This window comes from Magnolia sinica, chromosome 4 (assembly GCF_029962835.1).
Source record: "Magnolia sinica isolate HGM2019 chromosome 4, MsV1, whole genome shotgun sequence".
Taxonomy (NCBI): Eukaryota; Viridiplantae; Streptophyta; class Magnoliopsida; order Magnoliales; family Magnoliaceae; genus Magnolia; species Magnolia sinica.
The window spans coordinates 73,174,236-73,188,931 of NC_080576.1; the positions used below are offsets into that span (position 1 = coordinate 73,174,236).

Here is a 14,696-nt window from a genome sequence, read left to right on the forward strand (position 1 = left end):
ACATACTTAGCTTTCTGAACATTTTTTGTTACTAATATACATGCATTACTAATAATGGTTGATTATCATTTAGGTTTGTGGTCTTGATAAAAGAGGACGTGCAAGGGGGTTGGGTCATATTGCAAAAACTATCATTATTGCTTCAACCCCTTACATTAATGAAATTAGAGAAGGAAAGGGTAAAATTGCTGAGGTTAAAGCATCGATGATTGTATTAAAAGAGCAAATGGAAAACAAGATCAACGAGTGCAAGGACATGATATTGACCATTGGAGAACGTTTGCTTGAAGTTCAGAATCAAATAAATACTCCAGTTCAACCAATGCAATGCTCTCCAGGCACTGCTGGTTCTCAGGTATTTTAACAATAAAAGAATAATGTACAGTTACTATTTTATCCATGAAAATAATAAAAATTATTTCTTGTAGGCATTTTCTCGATCTGGCGATACCTCAAGTCATTGTGATGAGTCAGCTCCACCTCCACCTCCACTTTTATGGGTGGAACAAATCTGTCATTTGACAGATATTTGTAGTCGAGTTGTTGCATGTGGGCGTCTGATTAGAGATAATGTAGGCATCCCTCCAGATTGCATCAAAGTTATATTGGATGTTGTTAAAGTTCCCAGTGCGAATGTGTTTGGTGACATTGAGAAGACGTTAGCCGATTGCGACGTGGGTGATGTTCTCATTTGGCCTAGAGTGCTGACAAAAACATAGATATTAAAGGAGTTTACTTAAAACTTTTCCTAAGTCAAGAACATATTTTTGTAATTTGGTCAGGACATATGGATTGTGTTTGAGGTTATTTTGGATATTATTTGACTAAATCTTTATCTTGAATTCTTTAGTAGTTTTGCTTGACTAATCTAGTGATTTGTTTCAGCAGCTTTTCATCTTCTTATGCGTGACAGAAGGTACACATATTTCTATTATGATTTATTTTAATTTTTTCTTTGTTTATGCGTAAAATGTTCTGATTTAAATATTAAGAACTACGTAGTGGCTTAATCCCAATCTTCTAAACATTGGGTACGTAGGCAGCCCGTTCATACTAGACTGTATCGGTGCAGCCACAAATTTTATTTTTTTTCCCTTCTCGTAGTGTGGATGCATTTTCGTCGGGACTACTTGGCAATAAGAGCGAGGTAGATGTAAGTTCTCGAAACCTTTAATTAATCTCAAATCATTTATATCTTTATCGCTTCATTTATATGCTGTCGTTAGAGTCAACTTGTAACTCCTCAGAACCCGCTCTGCCGTAAGACATTACGGTGCATAACGGTTCCCATTAGGTTAAGTTGTAAATTATTATTAAGAGTTTGTTGGATATATTTTATTTTTTGTAAATGTTGTTTATAGTTTGATGGATGATGAATGTATTTGTGAATGTAAATGAAAAAAAAAAACTTATTATATATATATATATATATATATATATATATATATATATATATATATGTTATCAATGAAGGATGCCTTGTTTAGGGGGACATGAAATTTTGTAGCTTATGGTATGGTGCCCCAATATTGGTTGTATGTTACTAGTATGTAATAGATAATACTAGGATCAATAGTAAACATTTTGTTTTGAGTGGAAGACCGAGTAAAAGAACTTGGAAGATGTACTTTTTATGCCTTTTAGCTTCAAACTGGATACCTTTTGGATAAACCAAACATCCATTCACCACTAGTTTTCCAACTTCAGATTCATACTTTGGAATTCAGATTTAACAAATACCAACCTGGCATGTTTGGTAGGAAATGAATAGATAGTTTAATGTTTATTTTTTCTTCTTTTAATGCGATTTGTGTGATAGACGGTTGCAAGTGTTCGGTTTATGTGATTGAATTTGCTATTTTTTTCCTTATTTTTTCATTCCAAAGTTATCTGGGATTTTTTTAGTCTAATATCATCCCTTGCACTTGCATTAAGCACTTCTGTGGGCATTTTCAAGTTTTGTATCTTTTACAGCATACATGGCTGACTCCAATGGTGATGGTTATGGCAAAACTGAAGATGTTAATGCAATTGACAATCATGGTTTTTTTTTCCCCAGTCATTGAAATCAACTGATTTAGGTGAGATTTTACAAGGACATTGGTAATGAACTGCACATGCATTGGATTCTTTTCTTTAGTTTGATCTCCAGATTCTTGCATTTTACTACTAACAGTATTTGTTTTAGTTGCAATGCATGTTTGGGGATCTATTTATCTTTTCTTCTTTTCCATTACACCTAGAGCTCTTCCTTAGCTCTGGAATTGTTTGCCTCTCTATTTATTCATTGGTTGCTAGGATCTTTGGCATGAATCTCTCATATACATGGAATCTAAACCATGGATATCTATTTAAATGGGTACATTTTCTCCTCTCTTTTTTCCCTTTCAAATAGACAATATGTGCTTGACCAAACACATGATATTTTCGTATACAAATCAAGTTTCTTCATGTGGTCCCAAATAGTCAACATGCATGTGGGACCAGCCTGAATTATGGGTCAGGGCATCTATACATATAGGGTTCATCTGATGCATGGATTGTGCTGATTTTTGCACAAGGTGCTCCTCATGGTAGGCCCACCTTTTGGACAAGTTGGATGTTGCATGCACGACAGGTTACAAGTTGTCCACTGGCTGAACAATAACCTACGGTCCAACTTAGCTGAACTTGATGCATTATCCCTGCTCATAAAAGAGTTCGAATTGTTGGGAAATAGGAATTTCCCAGTTCCTACACTTTCTTTTGGTCATGTCGTTAGACACTAGGGCATTAAATGCAGAATGCCTTGCACTGTTGTGTGTTGATTCCAACATCTAAAGATCCTTTCAAACTGTATTGTACTCTCCCAGTGAATGCTATGAAGTTAAGAAATGCTCTTACCTGAACCTCTAATGGCTAGGATGAATTCTAATCTTTTATTTTGTTAATTGGTTTTAGTTGATTAAACTCTTCACATTTCATGGATTTGAGCTGGTTATTTGTAATATATGAAGGGTTGACTAAACTATTCTTTTCTTGGATTGAATCTGGTTGTTTGTAATATATGTAGGAAGGGCTCAAAAGAAGGTTGAACAAGAGCAGATACCAAGTAGCCAGTTCAAGGCAAGGCATAGCCAACAGTTGAAGTTCTGGGTAATTTCTTTTGTACGGGTCCTAGTTTAAGAGGGGGAAATGTTTAGTTAGTAGGGTAAGTCAATTTTTGTTGGAGTGGGCCACTTGGGTCATTTCCTCTTTTATTGAATTGAGTTGTTACCAATTTTGTGAATAGGATTCTTATCAAACAGTAGTGTGAATTATTTTTTGAATGACTATCAGGTGCAAGATTAAAAAAATAATAATAATAATTTATCAATATTTTGTTTTATTTATAGATATTTTAGCGACGGACCAAATCCGTAGCTAATTTGTGAACATTAACAACCAACGACGGATTTGAGGTCCGTCGCTTACTCATATTAGCGACGGACCTTATCCGTCACTAATTTTCGACTGTTGAACGTCAACGACGGATTTGAGGTCCATCGCTAATTTCTGACCGTTGAAAATCAACGACGGATTTGAGGTCCGTCGCTTACTTATATTAGCGACGGATCTTATCCGTCGCTAATATTTTTAGTAACAATTGATTTCTTGAATTTTATCGACGGATTTTTTATTTTTTACGACGGATCTTATCCGTCGCTATGAAACGACGGACGTTATCCGTCGCAGATTAAACGACGGATTTTATCCGTCGAAAAAAAAACGACCCAGTAAACAGCGACGGACCCAGCGACGGTCGAAATCCGTCGTTTATTTGGTTTTACGACGGATTTGGTCCGTCGCAAATTGGCGATTTTGGCGTAGTGCTCAGAGGATCCTTGTCACTTCATCATGGCCTGCAGATAGTGTTAAAACTAAGTGCAGTCGCAATCAAGTGGTTTGATATTGGTGGGGGCTGGAACCCTTGAAAGATGCAATGGAGAGAGGTGCTGAATGTAGGAAAAACAAGATTAAGGCCTAGCCCATCAAGTTTTCAATGGTCCCGAGACTTGGTATTGGTCTGGTTATTATAGAAAACCCACCCAATTGGAATTTAGCCAAGCCTCTTTTATCTAAAGGGCCCACTCATTGCATCATGCTGCATTTATATTGCAACCATTAGCCATTATTCTTGGCATGACAACAACTCTCCTAAGATCTAGAATCTCACAATGCACTTCAATTGCTAAAGAAACAAATATTCAAAGCCTTTTTCACACTTTAAAACAATGGGTTTCCTTTAAATTTTCTCCAAGCTGACTACCAAAGGGAATTCTGTAAGCTAACGATGGTGAGCTCAAGATGAATCTTAAGCTTTCCATTTTCCTTTGTTTTGTATTTGACCTTCCTTTTTTCGGTAATGAATATATTGCCATCTTGTCTTTAGAATTTCATCAGTATGCTTTTACTTATGCAGGGCAGTTTTACAGGACCTAAGATCTTTTGGTCTAGTTCTAGTCTCTCGACTGAAGCTACTGGCTATGGACTGGTACTCTTGAATTCTGACGCCTGCTAATGTTTTTCATATGTAAAAGATTCAAAGCCATTGTTCATGTGCTATGTTTCTGTTTAAGCCTCAACATCAATCGTTTCTAGACCAATGTTTTCTTCTAGTTTAAAAACACATTGTGACTATATATATATATATGGGAAAAGGTACTATGCACTCGACCTCACAATAAGCTCCCATGAGGTCGAGCTGTGTGGGCCCCACCGTGATGCGTGTCGATCATCAACACCGTGCATTTAATGGGTCCCCTCTAAATTATTGGATATCCCAAAAATCAGCCGTATACGGAACTCAGGTGGGCCATACCATCTAAAATCATGTGAAGACACTGTTAAAACATATAAAAGCACTTGGTGGGGCCCACCTGAGTTTTTGATGCTGCTGAAACTTGGTCTGAACCCTCATCCAAGTGGGACACACATAATGGATGGGCTGGATTTGCAAAAAACATCTCGGTGGACCCAAAAAACTGATTATGAATGTTTTAATGGTGCATGGCCCCTCCCCACTTCTGTATGTGGTGTGGCCCACACAAGTCACGGATTGACTTGATTTTTGAGACCTAGGCCCACGATGGAATGGTGCATCTGACTGATGGGGTAGATGTTCGAAACGCATCACGGTGGGGCCCACACAGCTCGACCTCATGGGACGGACTCGTGAGGTCGAACGCATAGTACATTTTCCATATATATATATATATATATTGTTATCGCTTTCCATTTTCTTAATCATCTGAACCATTGACTTGCAATCAAAGTCTTGGGAATAGTATGAGACCTGCCTGCAGGTATTTTTATAAAATAGTTCAGGAGCCATATATCCTAGAGTTCCTCCTATAGCTATGACTGATAAATGGCTTTCATCTGTTGGGTAGAACTTTGCGAGCCCAAAGTCAGCAACTTTTGGCTTGAAGTTGTCATCAAGGAGAATGTTGTGAGGCTTGATGTCAAAATGTAGAATCTTCATGTCACAACCTTGATGAAGATATTCGATCACAAATTGTAGGTTGGTATACCTGTCTTATATGCCATAAAAGCTAAAAGCTTCAAGGTATATTTGCTAGCATGAGAAATAGGTTGGCATTTGCTAGGCTGAAATTTTACATGATAGAAGAAACAACACCATTTACTAGCATGAGAAATTTGATTTGATAGGTTGGCATTCCTGCCTTATCTGCCATAAAAGCTCAATGCTTCAATGCTTCTACTATCCAAACTCAGTTTACCAGCATGTACAAGAGCTGTTGTGGTTGTGCGTGTTAAAAGGAAACAAGGCTTCTGCACTAACTGCTTAAGACTTGCTCTACTGATAGAAGAAAACCTGGATGATTCTGATGGGGTACGCTCTCAATCGAGTTGTTCTAATTTCTCGTGTCTTATGCTACTTTCATCCCTATGATAAGTTTCTGATGCCGTCTGATGTTGTCCTTCTTTATTGTGGCTTTATCATGCTCTTTTCAGGGTAAAGTGGATTTTAATGACACAGAGACATGTGAATTTTTTGTTTAAGGAATACTGGGATTTGATAAAGTAGCATGAAGGCTTATCAGTGCAAGATCTGCATGCTGCAGATGCCCTATTGAAGAAGGGCAAGAACCATGAGGAACTCCCTGAAGATAAAAGGGATTTAATCTTTGATGTTGGTGAAATGGACCAAAAAAGTGATGATGAGTTTCCATTAATTGGAAAATACACAGAATAAGATGTTTGGAATTCCTTTTGATACGCTTTGATTGGAATTCCTTTCGATACACTTTTATTGGAATTCCTTTTTGTTCTTGGATTTGCAGCTCGTGATTTCCATTTTATCCTCTTAGGCATAAAGAGGGCTTCTGAGTCTTACAAGATAGGGGAGATTAGTACAGACATTGTCCTGAATGTGTCCAATCTGATGAAGGATATTCGTATTTGCATGGTACCTGACGATGACTTCTCTGAGGTAAATGTTGTCACCAATTGCTTATGTTTTAAAGATATTGGGGGAAGTATACTCAATAGTTGATCTCAATTTTCATAAGCTACCAAATTAATTGACTTGGAATTCAGCTAGAGCGACTCAGTTTAGTTGATTCCGAGTATGAAATCAAATTGCATTTCTGTAGAATTTCTTATGCATAGGTTGATTGGCCAATTTCTTCATCATGTTGTGGGTTTTTAAGCCTGCTATTAGTATATGTTTGCAGATTGTTATTGATCTTTTGTACTTGTTGACATTAGGTCGTAGAATCTCTCCATGATAAATTATTAGAACTAATACATATCAATGCCCATGCTAGCACCATCTCTTAGAATTGTTCTTTGTTGCATGTTTGTGGTCGCAGGAAGAATGTGAGGATCTACGTTATAGAATGAAAGAAGGCCATCTTAAAAGAATGGAAGACAGTTGTTTTTGCTCACACCACTGCTGTGATCGAAAGTACTATCATCAAGGCTTCCTGGCTCATCTAGATCAGTATTAGAAAAAGTTCCTAACATGGACGCCTCCTGTCGTACATTTATTAAACTAATTGTATATACATTTACCATTAGCTCTAATATTAATCTAGTGGAAGAAAAGAGCTATTCAACAGGTGAGAAATTGCTATTTTGATGCAAGGAGCAGATAAAAGATCTTAAGCCTCTGAATCAAGGGATGCCCAATAAAGTTGAAGAGCGCCCTCGTTCTTCTTCTTTGTATCCTTTATAACTATAAACTGTTTTATTTTGATTATAACTGATAATGTGGATAGAGAACCCATTATCTTAGCATTACCTTTGATAGGCTAATGACAGGTGATGTGTTTTAGTTGTATGATCACTACACCAAAATCGATTATTATTGCCAATACAATCTATTTTCTATGAGATAGCATGATCACTCCCAAGGGATGGTTCGCCACACAAAAAAGGATACGCCTGTCCATGAGCGATTGTAAGTCTTGGGCTGAACTATCTATTGGTGTGATATTTGTAAGTTGTGATGTTTCTTATAACTTGAAAATTTTCTTTTCATCTTCTTTCAGTTCATCCAGAGACTTGGAACCCAATGTGGTCTGTGGCAAGGTAAGGTGAAACTAAGTTTCAGTTATGTTGCTGGAATGCTGTTTGTTTGGATTTTGGTAATTGGTTTAATTGCTTTCACATGCTTATATGTTTAAGTTGCAGATGTGCAGCTACAAGTTTCATATGCTCCTCAGTTCGAGTTTGTTTCTGATATGAAGGAGAAATTGGAAGGCAAGAGAAGAGAAGTTCTAAGCTGACTAAACTGTGAGTTTCTTCCAAGATTGATATGTGCAGTCACTTGCAAAAATTACCTCATTATACCTTAAACAAGCTTGCTCTTCTTTTTTCCTCTTCTTCTATATCTACAAATTGCAGCTAGAAGATCCAAAGGATCAAAGCCTTCCAAAGCAAATGTAAGGCTTATATTGCTACAATTATTCTTATTCATAATTCTCAAGGGATCATATGGAATCAGCAAAAGCATATGGTGTGATATTTGCAAATGGCATTGATTTTACATAATCATGAACTGATTATTTTAATCCATTTTCTCTGTTTTTGTTTTTTTTTTTTTCTGTTCCTCTTCATGTCAGGATTATTCCATTCTCTATCCCTTTAATTACTAATGCATGATTTGGGTTTTCTTTATAATGTGTAGGATTTTCTTTTGAATTCCTTATTCAATTAATCTGCTTAATATGTTTTGTTTTTATGTTTTTTTTTTTTTTTTTTTTGGGAAATACAATTAATTTTAATCTGGAAATTATAGCAAATGGACCAATAAAACCCGTAAGTAATTTAAGGGATTTGTGTCTTTGTGGCAATCAGTGTTTCAAAAATGCACCCTGAAAAAAAAATCAGTTCTCTTTCCAAAAAACAACTGATATATCCTATGCAATAACCAATATGTTTCCATATCCTAAGGGTACAATACATTACGCAATAATGATATGGAATGATTTCTTATCATGGTTAAGCACAAGAGAATTGATTCTTATAGAATGATTTCTTATCATGGTTAAGCATAAGAGAATGGATTCTTATATATTAATGCAGCAACTATGGATTAAAGGTGACACTACCTAATGCATCTGTCCATTTTAACGCTTCCTACAGTAAGATTCATGGCACAAGAGTCAACTTCATCTGTCAATTTCCTATTTTATTTCTTCCCTTTCTTTTCTACAGGTACTCCTATGAACATTTCTATGTGATGGATCACCTGGCAGGTTGGCATATGCCTGCAAAAATCAGGAGAAAGCCACATATGCCAAATTCTTTTTGTAAAGTGGTGGTTCGCTTGGCAGGTTGGCATATGCTTGCTGTAATGGTTCGTGGAGCGCGCATGCCTTTGTGGCTTGCAAAACTTCTCCCAGGTGGAAAGAGAACCTTTGCTTGGTATTAGAATGGACTTCCACAATTATTATTATTATTATTATTATTATTATTATTATTTATTTTGGTTTCTCCCTAACAATGACCATGATATCACTATTTTTGCTATTCAAAATTGTTTTTTTTTGGGGCGCAGTAATGAAGACAATGTCCCTTTTGTCATTCAGAATTACTGATTGACCACAATGCATGCGATAATGTGTTGGCTATGGTTCTTTTATTTTGCATAAAAAGCTTCTATCTATTATTGCAATGTCCTCAATTTCAGCTTTGCATATATCAGCTAACTTACTCACCCCGATCATCTCTGCACAGCCATACTGCAAGCGAGCTAGACATACATTCAGATAAAACTCCTGAAGAGCGCACTCTTCTTGTAGAATCTAGAAGGGAGTTCTGCTTTCCATATTCTATTTTACATCTTAGGGAGAGCCTTCTTAAGGTTTTTTTTTCTTTCTTTAGTAAAAACCTCCGAAGGATGTATGCTGGTTAATTTGCTTAATTTGCTGTTGTGGAATTCTTTTGCTATGTTTTTATTATTTCGAAATTTAAATGCTCTCTCTCTCTCTCTCTCTCTCTCTCTCTCTCTCTCTCTCTCTCTCTCTCTCTCACACACACACACACACACACACACACATTTGTGTTTTTGGATATTAGCATGCATTGATGTTTTTCTAGATTTTTTCCTGCTCAGCAATCCTATCCAATTGTACAAGTAGCGGTGGGCATGGCATTGTTCTTCTTGATTTGTAGATGAGGGGTTATGGATAAAAATCATCTTTTATTAAAAGTAATTCTCTTTCATGGTAAGGGACCTTTCTTGTTTCAAAGTTTGTCTAAGGATGTTCATGATGTTTGCTTATTTCATGACTTTGGAAATGCCTTGTATAGATTAGCTTACATTTTTCTTTAAATTAATCTTTATTTTAATGGAATGCAATAAACGTCTGTTAATTTATTTCCCCTGACCCTAAATTTCGTGTTTATCAGGGTTTGAAATTGTTCTTAAAATTCCATCCTAAAATATGATTGTTAGCAACATTAATAAGCATTCAAAACCGTTTCTAAAATTTTGTGCCCAAAATGTGACCGTTGGCACCAGAACGGTTTAAAACCGTTCCTAAAATTTCGTTTCTAAAAATTGAAATGATACCTAAAACAGTTCTGAACCGTTCCTGATTTTCTGCGACGCCTCATTTAGGAACGGTATTAAACCGTTCCTGAAGTATTTAGGAACGGTTTAAAACCATTCCTGAATGACGATTTTAGTGTAGTGAAAGGACTTGAATCAACAAGAAAAATGAAAATAATGCACTAACCATGGAGGAATCGAAGATGGGTTCGACCGGTCGAGGTAGGGCTCATTGGAGAAGAAGACCCAAATGAAGAAAAAGTGATTTTTCCCCAAATAAAAGGCCAAACCCGTGATTCACGACTGGTTGAGTAGATGCTCGACCGGTCGTGCCACGACTGGTCGAGTATGTACTCGACTGGTCGTGCACCTCACAAAATTTACAATTTTTCATAAATTTTAAAATCTGAAAAATTTTAAAATAAAAATATATACATTATGATAAAAAAAGACATGAATTATCAATTCATATTACACATACCAAGATCAAATTTTAATTTTGCAAACCTACTTTTGTCGAGCGATTTTGTGAATATGTCAACTAATTGATTCTCGGTCGGAATATAATCCAAAGAAATTGTCTTGTCTTCCACTAATTCACGAATATAGTGATATCTAATGTCAATATGCTTGGTTCGTGAATGTTGGATTGGAATTTTAGAGATATTAATTATGCTTGAATTATCACAATATAAGACTATAGAATCTTGTGCAATTCCGTAATTGCTTAGCATTCTTTTCATCCATACAAGCTGAGTGCATGCATTACCTGCAGCAATGTATTCAACCTCAGCTGTTGAAAGTGATACGGAACTTTGTATCTTACTTAGCCAAGAAACTAAATAGTTCCTTACATAGAAACAACCACCACTAGTTGATTTTCGATCATTAATGATACCAGCCCAATCAGCATCCGTGTAACCAGCTAATTGCACACTAGTATCATGTGGATACCAGAGACCAAGATTTGCTGAACTAGCGACATATCACATAATCCACTTAATGGCAATTAGATGTGACTCTTTAGGGTCAGATTGATATCTAACACAAATACCTACGCTAAAAGCAATATCAGGTCAGGTTGCAGTTAAATAAAGCAAACTACACTACAAGAAATACCACTTTTAGCGACGAAAATTTTCATCGCTAAAAGTCAAAATTTTGTAGCTAAAAACCTTTAGTGATGAAAATTTTCATCGCTAAAAGACCGACATACAATAGTTTTATCAGCAAAAATTAAAATCATCACTAAAGCAAGCTTTTTAGTGAAAAAAAACCGTATTTTCACTGCTAAAAGTCTTGGAAATTTTTTTAGCAACAAAAATTTTCCTCGTTAAAAAAACTATAAAAGACTTTTAGCAGCGAAAATTTTCGCTGCTAAAAAATCCTTCCACTTTTAGTGACGAAAATTTTCGCCACTAAAAAACTGTGAAAGACTTTTTTAACAGCGAAAATTTTCACTGCTAAAAAATCCGTTCCACTTTTAAAAGTCGCTGCTAAAAAATCGTTCCACTTTTAGCGACGAAAATTTTCGTTACTAAAAACTTTACAAGACTATTAGCAGCGAAAATTTTCGCAGATAAAAATAAATTACAAAACTTTTAGCTATGAAAATTTTCGTCGCCAAAAAACATTTATTAAACTTTTAGCTACGAAAATTTACGTTGCTAAAAGTCTCTTTTTTAAAAAATATGCAGCTCAAAATTTCGCGCAAAATTCCTGATATACACCTATTAACAATATATTTCATCATATTCATCCTGATATACACTTGTTATATAATATATTTCATCATATTCGCATTCACATCCATCTAAATTAACCCAAACCCAAACATAAATTACATGCATCCAAACACAAACAATCTTATCCGCATCACATTCATTCACGTATAAATACATATAAACTTAATATCATAAACAAATATACAAAAAATCACAAAGATGAAGGCGGAGGTGGTGGGGCATCGGTGGGTAAGCGTGCAGCGAAAACCTGAAACATCTCCATCATCCGTTGCTCATGCTCCACCCGTATCTCCTCCATCCTCCTCTCCTGCTCCTCCCTCTGCCTCGCCAGCTCCTCCTCCATCCTCCTCTCTTGCTCCTCCCTCTGCCTCGCCAGCTCCTCCTCTATCCTCCTCTCCTGCTCCTCCCTCTGCCTCGCCAACTGATCCATCATCCTCCTCTCCTGCTCCTCCCTTTGCCTATCCAGTTGATCTTTGATGTCATCGACGACGACCCGTAGCTGCTGAACCTCTCTCTGCGGTATCAGCTCAGCGTACGGCGCTGTCGCCAACAACGATAGATCGACTGGAGGCAGCTCTAGTGGGTAACATGAGCTTGGCACCATGGCCAAACCCACGCACATATCCAGAACAGGTGCCAAGCACCTGACTCAAGATCTCTTGCTCACTCCACTAAGTACCATCGGGAGTGGGCTGACTGCGTAAGGTGTCCATCTCCTCCTGTAATGAAAACATATGAATTTTCATAATAAATGACATTATTATAATTTAATGCAAATAAATTATACAATGTAAGGATCTTTACCCAAATCTCGCTGGCTCTAGGATGTACCCAAGATCCCGTCGCCTGCCGACAGTGAGTCCCTTTGTAGAAGTCTACTGATCCAGGCTCCTGGCCAGTGACGAAATCTCGCTGCATAATCGAAAAGACAATAGAGTTAATATAAATGCATGGAAAGAATATATAAATGTAATAATTACCAGTACTTTCTTACCATGTCGTGATGAAATCGTACAAATGACTTTGACCCAACTACGTGGTTCACTTCTAACTTTCCTCTGTTGTCAGAATTTATTTTGCTCCTCTTCTGAACACATTATTTATAATACATTGTTATTAATTATGAATTTAATTATTACGTTAAAATATCATAAATATGTAAATATTACCTGAAAAGAATCAGACGAAAACCTATCGTAAAGTATCTGTCAGTTCTCATCGGTCACGTGCAGCGGTGCGGACTGTACGGCCTCCTCATGGCTCGTGCACCACTTGTACTGCTGGTGTAACTTACTGCTGTAATCCTTGAACCGCTCCTTCATCATGTTGTCGATGGCATGGGAGATGTGCAGAACACTCAAATCCAAGTCAAATGTATCCTGCAGTTTCATAAATAATAGATTAAGACAATAAACTTATTAAGAAAATAACTTAACCGTAAATGAAATTTTATAAAATAAATTTTAATTTACTAAAATTTACCTGAAAGCGCTGACGGATGAGCTGCCGCACATCATCTGTCACGTCTCCCCAATGGGGGGTGGTGGGGGGATCAGAGATCGGCATAAGACACCGACCTCCGACATAAACAACATGGCATTGTTCCCAATAGGTCTAATGCAGTCTTGTGGGAACTCTACCATCACCCTACCCTCACGCATAAGTCGCTCTAAAAGCAACTCACGCGTGGATCCACGTCCTCGTCGACTGGTCGATGACGCTGTTACAAAAGAAATATGTAAGTCTAAACATAAACAGAAATCATTAAAAGAAATATACGTCTAAACTTACATGCAGTGTCCGGTGTATGTGCGACTGAGGGATCAGACACATGTGATGCAACATGTGACGGTGATGCTGGCTCCATCGCATCACGGGTAGAAGGGGTAGATCCAGTGCGTGAACGACGTACTCTCCCACCTGGTGCCATCACTGAATATGTGCGAGCTACGAACTTATAAATTTAAACAATGTCAATACAAGTGAAATATACTAAAACATTATACGTGTTGATGGTACAATGCATTTGTGCTTATGCTTAGAGAGATGATTAAAATATAATTAGACCATTACACTATTATGCAAGCAGAATATAATAAAAATGTAAACTTTAATTTATAACTATTGAAAATTCCATTATACATTGTCTTCTATATTAAATACACATATTTTGTTGTAATACGAAACAACTTTGAGGTAAACTATCTGAAGTACTCCCTGCGTAAGCTATCGTATGCTTCAAAAGCATATGTCATTTCGTGTGAAGCACTCGACATATTTACAACCAACATGCCAGTCATAATAGAAGAAATCTGGTCTCTCGAGACTCCATTCAGATGTGCAAGTGACAGAATCGCATCTTCCATATCTCAATTCCCGTGGTTATATATCTCCATCAGCCCCGGAATTTCTTTAAGATGGCATAATCTTTTCTCTGAGTCATTGTCGATATATTCCACTCTACACCCATCGACCAGACCAGGTATCTCTATGGCCCTACCAGAAAAAGATAGGACCGAAACATCCAACAGCTGATGAAGTATGTTGTGTGCTTCTGCTATGCTCCGGTTTAAGGAGGACATGATCAGAAATTGACTCAACTGCAAATGTAAATTATAAAAAAGTCAATAAAAAGAATTAATCATGACTTGTAATTTTCACGTATACATGGAATACATAAATTATTCAAATTAAAAAATAACATGTAAATCATGTGTACATTTAATAATCATTGTATGTATCACTATCGCTTAGGGCTATTTCTTCACCATCACTATCGCTGATCAGTATTTCATCCTCATTGTCCGTAACGTCGTCATCAATGAAACCGCTATCATCTGTAACAATATCACGTATTATTGAGGCATCAACATGATCAGGTGGCACATCATCTCTGTCTAATTACA

General features: G+C 36.7%; 2 protein-coding genes and 1 long non-coding RNA gene across 4 annotated transcripts; 2 read left to right on the top strand and 1 right to left on the bottom strand.

The window, feature by feature from the left end:
- The first annotated feature begins 234 nt into the window (after positions 1-234).
- LOC131244542 (uncharacterized) lies at positions 235-731 on the top strand. Its single transcript, XM_058244083.1, has 2 exons — positions 235-355; positions 429-731. The coding sequence occupies exons 1-2, from the start codon at positions 257-259 to the stop codon at positions 717-719; spliced, it is 390 nt and encodes a 129-aa protein (XP_058100066.1). The 5' UTR covers positions 235-256; the 3' UTR covers positions 720-731.
- Positions 732-7,269: 6,538 nt separating this feature from the next.
- LOC131244543 (uncharacterized) lies at positions 7,270-8,813 on the top strand. The gene is made up of 3 exons (XR_009170369.1): positions 7,270-7,583; positions 8,443-8,633; positions 8,707-8,813. It is a non-coding gene; the product is annotated as an uncharacterized LOC131244543 (long non-coding RNA).
- A 3,079-nt stretch (positions 8,814-11,892) lies between these two features.
- LOC131244544 (uncharacterized) lies at positions 11,893-13,003 on the bottom strand. Of its 2 annotated transcripts, XM_058244084.1 has the most exons (4): positions 12,960-13,003; positions 12,785-12,877; positions 12,595-12,702; positions 11,893-12,509 (listed from the first exon to the last, which is right to left on the bottom strand). In XM_058244084.1, exon 4 carries the CDS (start codon positions 12,410-12,412, stop codon positions 11,981-11,983), a length of 432 nt encoding a protein of 143 aa, XP_058100067.1. In that variant the 5' UTR covers positions 12,413-12,509; positions 12,595-12,702; positions 12,785-12,877; positions 12,960-13,003; the 3' UTR covers positions 11,893-11,980. The 2 variants fall into 2 exon arrangements, with proteins under 2 accessions (XP_058100067.1, XP_058100068.1); XM_058244085.1 differs by lacking the exon at positions 12,785-12,877 and having other exon boundaries at positions 12,960-12,994.
- Positions 13,004-14,696: the final 1,693 nt, after the last annotated feature.